The following is an 8,903-nucleotide window of genomic DNA, read 5'->3' as shown; positions in this document are numbered from 1 at the left end:
GCTCAGGGCTCTCTCTCAGCATTAGGGAGCCTGCACTGGCACTCCAGTCCGCCCCTGCTATCCTCCATGGGGCAGAGCACACAAAATGTACTAGCCTGGGCCTGCCTTAGCTCTCCTGTGCAAGTGGTATGTGGGGAGTGTCTTTCTATTTGTTAGAGGGCACATCAATAAAGGTGTTTTTAATGGTTTGCTTTTGTTTTTGCTTCTCACTTGTTTGTAGCCTTTGACTGATTTTTATGTGGATTAGTGGCCCCCCAATCCAAAAAAGGTTCCCCACTCGTGACATATTGGATAACATAATCCCAACTATATGTATAAAATGATGGGGGCAAATTTAGCTGTTACCACTCAAGAGAGAGATCTTGGCATCACTGTGGATGATTCTCTGAAAACATCCACTCACTGGAGGGCAGCAGCAGCAGGCAAAAAAGCAAACAGAATGTTAGAAATAATTTTAAAAAGGGATAGGGAATATATTATTACCTCTATATAAATCCAAGATACGCCCACATCTTGAATACTGAACGTAGATGTGGTGCCTCATCTTGAAAAATATATCTTGGTACTGGAAAAAGTTCAGGAAAGGGCAACAAAATGATTGGGGGTATGGAATGACTGCATTTGAAGAGAGATTATTTACTTGTTCCTGTAACACAAGAATTAGGGATCACCAAAAGAAATTAATACGTAGCAAATTTAAAACAAACATAAGGAAGTAGTTCTTCACACAACGCACAGTCAACCTGTGGAACTCCTTGCCAGAGAATGTTGTGAAGACCAGGACTTTAACAGGGTTCAAAAAATAACTAGATAAATTCATGGAGCATAGGTCCATTAATGGCTATTGGGCAGGATGACCAAGAATGGTGTCCCTACTCTCTGTTTGTCAGAAGCTGGGAATGTGACAGGGGATGGATCACTTGATGATTACCTGTTCTGTTCACTCCCTGTGGGGAATCTGACATTGGCTCCTGCCAGAAGACAGGATACTGGGCGAAATGGACCTTTAGTCTGACCCATATGGCTGTTCTTAATATGAAAAATGAGTAGACCCTCTTAGATCAATGAGGACAATTTGTGAAGGTGATAGTCCCTTGACTGCTGTGGTGCAGTGGTTCTTATGATCTGAATATCTGCTAGTGACAGAACAAACCAAATTTCTTATAATGATTTTCTGGTTGGCAAGTAGGATTCTGGAGGGACAACCATGATCAGCTGAGTTTAAATGTGGAAAGCACCTTAGGTCTCATATTGATACGACCGGAATGACTCTGCATACACAGCAGTCATCCCCACTTACCCCATTAGCACATGTCGATGCTGGAGCTGTGAGATGCGATTCCTCACCTGGGTAGACAGATTTGTGATAACTCAGCTCAAGCTAAAGCTAGTAGTGTGGAGACTGCAGTGTTGGCAGCAGCTTGGGGTAGATACCCAAGCTTGGATCCAGGAGTTCAGTTGGGTGTCATTTTGGGCAGCAAGCACAAGCCTTTTACCTGTGCTACAATGTAAAAACTCCTGTTTCTAGCACACAGGCTTCAGCTAAGCTAGTGTGCATCTTTCTACCAGGGTTGTTGATCACACCTGCCAGCTGCAGCATAGCTATACTTTAATTACCCTCCTATAATCAACTGGGAGTAATTGCCTTTTCATCAAATGCAAATTATGAACCCTCCCTCTTTCCTTCTTGAAAGAGAGAGCATCCACCTTCCCACCAGCTCTGACAAAAATGTGTACTTCATGGGTAGGTTAATTTTTTTATTTCCTTGTATTCCTTTCCATTTTACTATTCTACAAGGTAGAGAGGATTCTTTCCTTCTGTCAGTGGCACCAGGGATGAATTTGGCTGTCTTTCTTCTGTGTTTGTATAGGGTGTAGCAAAATAAGATCCAAGACTTGGGTGTCTAAGCAATGTAGTAATACAAATCATAATACGTTTGGTACATGTGCTTTTGGTGTTAAATTATGTACCTTTTTCTTAGGTATCATTTTTAGCTGTATAGTTTATGCTCATTCAGTGATCATATCTTAGGTGTGTCTCAATAGTTGTTGTACACATGTGCCTGCAATAGTTAACTTTTTACTTAATGGCAGAGTTTTTCAGATTAACACAATATCTGAGTGTTCCCATTTCCTTTAAGAAAAGGTCCTGACTTGGAGACACTTGTTGTGACCATGCTCCCACTGAAACTAATGGCAAAAGTCCTATCAACTTACATACAGGACTGGGCCCTGCCAGAGTGAAAGAGATGATTTGTTTGAGCATCTGGGATTCACCAAGCCATGAATGATTGTGGCAAAAAAGGAAGTGGTATGTAGTAAGTTGTTTGGCCATGATCTGAGCAGGTTTCCTTGCAATGGCAGGAAGCTAATATTTTATGGACTGACACCATGTGTGCCAATCATGTCATTTTTAGAAGCACAAGCTCTCTTGTGAGCACTCCATATGGTGACAGGCCAATGTTTCATTCACCTAATTCAGTTATTTAGTGTCCCTCTTCCCCATGGAAATGGATATGTCCAACATTCTCTTCACAGTATTAGTGTGTCAGCTCCCATTTCTTCTAATTTGATTGGAGAGCTGGTTAGCTTCATTCACTACTTGGATAATTAATTGGAAAGCCCTGTTGCTTCTCTGCTTCAAAATGCAAAGAATTTGGCTCAGTGTTATTAATATGATTGCATGTCGTCTTTGGAATTTTCCTCTTCATTGTGTATTGACTTTATTCCTCAACCAGATTACTTTTATCCATGCCAATTGCACAGTTATGAAAGGCCCATGACAATCTTTTCAGTAAGTCATTTGAATATAGTCAAAATGAAGCCTGCCTCTCAACTTGCCAAATTCAAAATGCAGTTAATGCCCCCAACGAAAGATGCGAGCAACAATACGGTGAGGGAAGTTCAAAATGAGGCAGGACTAATTTCTTAAACACTTTTTAGCCCTCAGCTTTCTGCCTTGCTCTTCCTTCCTCATACCAATTTTTTACAGCTCTTCATGGGATCATTTCAGCTGTGTGGGAGTGATTGATGGCTGTAAGCTTGAGTGTAAAATGAGTGGTGGGAAAAGGTATATGAACTGAAGACAAGATACAGATGAAGTGATGCAAACATGGTATGCACCAGAGATTTGCCAATGCAAACAGCATTAATATATAGAGGAGACAGAGGAGGGTCACATGATCTGGCCTGGACATTATTAAATATGTATAATTGAGGAACAGATAATTTAGAGGGAGGTTTTTTTCCTATGGCTGGCTCCCTTCTGCAGTAAAATTGCTGAAGAATGAATAGCTGCTGCTATTGAAGAAGTAGCATAATCTAGTGATTTTGGCATAGGAACAAAAGATAGAAATTCAGATTTTGAATCCTAGCTTTGCCATTGACTCCTCCTATGGCCTTGTCATGCACACTTGGGTGATTGCTGCCTCAGTTTCCCCATTTGTAAAACGGGGTTCATGTGCCTATTTCATGGGAATTTTAAGTGAATAGGCTTTTCTGCAGATTAAACATGCATTAGAATTGTGAAGTTTTCTTAATGGAACAACTGGGGAGGTTAGAGAAAACAAAACGGCAACTGTTCAGTATAATTCATGGCCAAGGGTGGCTGTGGAATCTTTATCACTTGAGATTTTTAAGAACAGGTTAGATAGACATCTGTAAGTGATGATCTAGACCAGTGGTCCCCAACGCAGGCCCATGGGTGCCATGGTGCCCACCGGGGCATTTATGTGTGCCTGCCCAGTCACCAGGGCTGGCCCAAGCCATTCTTGTGCCCCAGGCCCCGGGTGTGCTGCGCAGGGCCGGCTTGAGCCATTCCTGCACCCCGGGAAGTGGGTGTGTGACGCATGGGCGGCCCCACCCCCCGGCACCTTACAGCTGCAATTGGGGGTGTGGCGCCTGATGGCAGCTCTAGGGGGCACCGCGCAGCTGTGCGCCCGGTGCCCCTTACAGCTCCCATCAGGCACCCCCCATAGGTTGGTGCCCCAGGCAGCTGCCCGGCTAGCCCCCTCCCTTAATCTGGCCCTGCAGGCGCGGCCTCTGCCGCGGGAGCCCAGCAGCCCCAAACGGTTGGAGACCACTGATCTAGACCCTGCTTGGTCCTGTTGTGAGGGCAGGGGACTGGACTTGATGACTTCTGGAGATCCCTTCCAGTTCTAGTGTTGGCTGATTCTGTGGGTAGGGAGAACTACTACAACGCTTTAGATGATAAAAATGGAAGTAACTAGTCCATGGCAATGTACAGAACAAGTGATAATACAAACTGTAGAGGAATTCAGAAAATCATTCCCTGAATAGGAAGTTCTTGAGTACTCGGGGAAAGGGGCCGTGTGTGTATAAGGAGTGACTGAAAGGAGGGGGAGAGACTTGCTGTGGGTCCCCGTGCCAAGTAAATCCATGTGCATTTGTAACGTACAAAAAGTCGGGGCGGGGGGTAGGGAAGGGAGGGCGTTGCGGTGGGGGAGTTGTGCAGAGCTGGAGCCGCCATCCCCGTCCTCCAGGATGCTGCATTGCTGAGGGAACCAGCCAAGGCGGCGCCGCGGCCGCTGGAGGGCGCTGCCGCTGCACGTTTGGAGCCGGCCTGTCCCAGGCAGGAGAGCGCTGCCTCCACTCCCTGCGCCCCGGGGATTGGAGCAAACTGCAGCTTCTCTGCGAGGCGGCCACAAAAGTCCCTGGCTGCTGCGGGACGGAGTCAGAACCCCTGGCTGCAGCCCACCCAGCCCGTCTGCTGCAGCCGCGGGGCGCTTCCCGGGCCTCCACGGGCTGGGGCTGGCTGTGGTGCATGCGGGTCCCAACTCCAGCGTAACCCCCCGCCCCACCCCGGGCTGCCTGCAGTGAGGGGGGCAGGCGCCGCACTGTGCAAGGACGGAGGCGCTCCCTGCCCTGCCCCGCAGGATGCCTGGACCCCAGGGGAAGGGCAAGCGGCGTTGGTTAAAAGTGCTGGTGGCTTGGACGGCCGTGGCCTTGGCTTATTCCTACAACGTGGACCTGGATCATCCCGTGGTCTACCAGGGGCCCAATGGCTCCTTCTTTGGCTACTCGGTGCTGGAGCATTACTACGATAACACCCGCTGGTGAGTAGGGACTGGCGCGTTGGCCGGGAGCTGCTGCTTCAGCTGCACGTGAATGGGCCACTTCGAAGCGGCGCTGGCACCTCTCAGCCCCCTCCCCTCCGGTCTCCTCCCCCCATCTTTTCAGATCCAAGCCAGGTGGGCTCCGTTTCTTCTGCCCCTCTCCCCGTCGTCTCCTTCCCATAGCAGGGCGGGGGCTGCCTTGAGACAGCGCCAGTATTTCTGTGCCCACTCCCATGAGGGAGATCCTAACTGCAGCCAAATTCTTGGTGGCAGGAGGGGAGACACATGGCAGTGTCTTTAAGGGGTGATTGGAGGAGTTAAGTAACTCAGCCAGAAGTTAGGGGCTGTTGGTGGGGTGAGGGTCTGTGAAATGCACAGGGAGTCAGACTAGATGCTTGTGACCATCTGAGGGTAAGGCCTTGCTGGAGGGGCTGCCTTGGTGGGTCTAGGGGGCAGGTATCACTATGAGGACCCAGAGTTTCTCTTTCCCAGCAGCATGCAGAAAGTGGGAAGGTCTCTTATATTAAAAGGGCAGGGGAGGGCTTCTTCTGAGGATCAGTTGGCAGTGGCAGTGGTGGTGGGGAGAAGGCTAGAGAAGTAGTGAAGGCTGATTAGCTTGTCACTGACTATCTTACTGGTAGAGATTAATGGTGGGATAGAAGTTCAGGGTGAAATCCTGGCTTTGATGAAGTCCAAAGTCCCATGGGTTTCAGCAGGGTAAAGATTTCACCCTAAATATGTAGAGACTCTCTGGCTTCAGACAGGCAATGTCCAGTCTCCAAATAGCATGCTGTTCCAGTTAAGATACTGGTTTAAAATCCCATGCTACAATCTGAGGGAGCTAGCGCTGAACTTTACTTTGTTCCTCCCTGCAGTCGGACTGACCCAGAAAAAATGGAGCTAAAATGCTGTCACGGGTGTGTTTGTTACTGCCAGTAGCTTTTCCACTGCCTGTTGCTGGGAATTGAGAAAGTACTGCAGGATCAGATTTTCTGATTCCACCACACCCACCAATTTTAAAGCTTCTGGTCTCAGCCAACACAATCTTTGATGAATCAGAATGATATTCGGGTGTCATCCTGGACACAGTCTACAGGAAGAGCTTTTAAGTTCAAAATGAGTGTTTAAAAAAGTTGTAAGTGGACACTTTCCATCTTCATTTCAACCCTTGCTGTGTAATCTGTCCAACAGGCTAGCACACTGTATCTGGCAGCATCTTCAGTACCTTTCAGCGGGTACTAAGTAAGCAGGCTGTGATTTTTTTTTTCACAGCAATGAGGAGAAATGTTTAATCCTGGCTTTAATCATGTTTTTATTATTAATTGTTATTATTATTGTTGCAGAAGTGCTGCCTCTTGTTACAGTTTGGGAACTGCACTAGAGCTGACATTTTTGTTTAAACTTCCAGTCTGAATTTGGCTAGTGCGTACAGTACTTAGAATGTATTATGGCAATAAAGTAATGTTGCTTTGTTTTGGATGCAGTCTGAGGGAAGAAGTTTGTGTATTTCCTGGAAAAGCAACAGAGACAAAAACTACCAGACACAATTTAGCAATAAGGGAGGTTTGAACGTCAAATGAGTCACTTAATATAACCAAATTTTCTGTCTGGGTATTAGTTTCTAAGTAGTCCAAAATGATGTGCTCTGTGATTTCAGTTCAGTTACAGGTATGGGGCACTGAAGAAAGATTACTCCCCATTGAATCCATTTATTGTTACCTTCATCAGTTGCCCTGAGTTCAAATGCTGCTGCAAAAAGAGGAAATCCAGCCCTATGAGTCTCTGTTTCCGCAAGCTGCAGATTGTGGACAACAGTCCGATAGAATCCCAAAGTGCTGCAGACTGGTGTTTACTCTAGTGAACAGTTGCTGCTGAAACATGCAGCACATGTACTTGGAGAAGTGAGTGAAATGTGGAGGGTGTTGAACCGGCACTTCATCTTGCAGGTGCATTCTTAAGAAACCTAGGCATCCCTGGGGATTAACTGCAGCTGCTAAAACCATGATCAGTTAATGCCTTTTTATACTGATAAACTGGTGTTGCTGTGACATTCTGGACCTGCTAGGTAACTGGGGACACTATGTAGCATCACTTCAAACAAGTTCAACGCAGGGAACAGTCAAAAGTTGGGTCAGCATATAGAAAAGTGTGTGGTGATATTTTTTTCCTGGAAAGTTGGGGGGTGTATGTGAGGGGTGGGGATGGGGAGAGGGAGGAGAGGAAGAGAGTAGAAGACATTATGGAGCAGATACGACTCATGTTAAGTTGGGGGGTTACTCCATAGCCCCTGGCATGTAATCCTTTGCTGCAATGCAAACGGCCAGTTGTGGTTTGTTTAGTCCTTTTTGTAACCCCCCTTCTTTGCAGGAAATATGTAACAGCTCATCTTGACAGCAAATTCATGTGATGTGGGCTATGAGAGGTCATAATTTGTTAAATGGGAAGAGTTTTAGTAGCAGTGGTGTCAAGCGAGTGAACAGTAGAGCATTGATAGGTCTGATCTGTTAGCAAAGAGGAGTTTTCTGCATTCTATACTACAGCCAGGCATATGTTCTTAATGAGTAGAGTGATCTGCACATGGGGGTGGGGCGGGTACTCCTATGTTTGCATAGGATTTTTAGGGGGAATGGTGGTGTATTTTCAATAAGAAATAACAGATGTTAAGTATCAGTTAATTAACTAATTGAGTAGTTGGAATTTCCATCGACTACTCGATAAGAGGGGAGGGCGCTCCCGCTGCGGCTCTGCGTTTTAAATATAGTAAGAGCCCGGCAGGCTTTTACTGCATTTAAAGTGAAAAGCTGCAGCAGGGTTAGCTCCCGGGGGTGGTGCGAGCCAGGACTGAACATCTCAGCTCACGCCCCCCCCCATGAGCACTGTGACTCTGCCTCTCCTGCCCCCCACGCTGCACCATGGAGACAGTGCTGGGGGGAACCGGCTTCGGCTCTCCACCCCACTTGCTGCTTCTGATACAGAGGCAGGAGTGGGGGATGCGACCACTGAAGTACTCATTCGACAACTTGCTTACATCCCTAAGCTGTATGTATCTCTCAAAACTATGTAAACTACTTTTTCTGATATTCTGTCTCTCTTTGCATCAGGGCTCTGTTAGAATTAAACTGGGTTCTCTTAAGTGGACCTAACTAATGTCACTTTTACTGTGTGTAAGAAAAGTAAAGGTTTATAAAGCTTCGTGCGTGGTCCTGTAGTACCTTAGAGACTAACAAAAGTATATAGGATCATGAGCTTTCATGGGCACAAAAAGTGGGTTGTGCCCACGAAAGCTCATGATACTATATATTTTTTGTTGGTCTCTAAGGTGCTAAAGGACCACTTGTTATTTTTTAAGATTTTTTTTTTTAAGTTACAGACTAACACGGCTACCCCTCTGAGACTTTTTTACAAAGCTTCTCTTTATCTCTGTTGTTTCGATATGGACAGATTACCTAGCTGTTGATTTTGGAACTGGAGCACACTGTGGATTAAATAAATGTATTAAGTCTGGGTTTTATCCCCTTAAAATGAAAGTCTTTCACACACTTTGGTTCATAAATACTTGTATGTGTGGTGACTTTCAAGGAGCATTTGTTACAAAGGAGTTATCTGTAAATATCAAGAAGCACTCTGAAAAGAAAAGAAACCCCTCACTGTAAAACAATGCTAATATTATCTCACAGACAAAAGACAGAAAAGCAAAACAGAAAACACACATTGATGAGGAATGCACAATATAATGAAGTGTCGGTCTAAAGAAACACTGTTGCAATGAAATAATACAATTTCTTGCTAATTATTATCTTGTGTAGACAACAATAGTTCAGACTATGA

General features: G+C 45.9%; 1 protein-coding gene across 2 annotated transcripts in view; it reads left to right on the top strand.

Annotated features, from left to right (window-relative positions):
- Positions 1-4,606: 4,606 nt before the first annotated feature.
- The window catches only part of ITGA9 (integrin subunit alpha 9), a 332,993-nt gene continuing 328,696 nt past the window's right edge, over positions 4,607-8,903 (top strand). For both annotated transcript variants that reach the window (XM_006124025.4, XM_075921785.1), the window contains exon 1: positions 4,607-5,075. In XM_006124025.4, the coding sequence (XP_006124087.1) occupies positions 4,897-5,075 (179 nt within the window). In that variant the 5' untranslated portion in view covers positions 4,607-4,896. The remainder of the gene's footprint in view (positions 5,076-8,903) is intronic.

Source organism: Pelodiscus sinensis, chromosome 2 (genome assembly GCF_049634645.1).
Source record: "Pelodiscus sinensis isolate JC-2024 chromosome 2, ASM4963464v1, whole genome shotgun sequence".
Taxonomy (NCBI): Eukaryota; Metazoa; Chordata; order Testudines; family Trionychidae; genus Pelodiscus; species Pelodiscus sinensis.
This window is presented reverse-complemented; position numbering and strand designations above follow the sequence as displayed.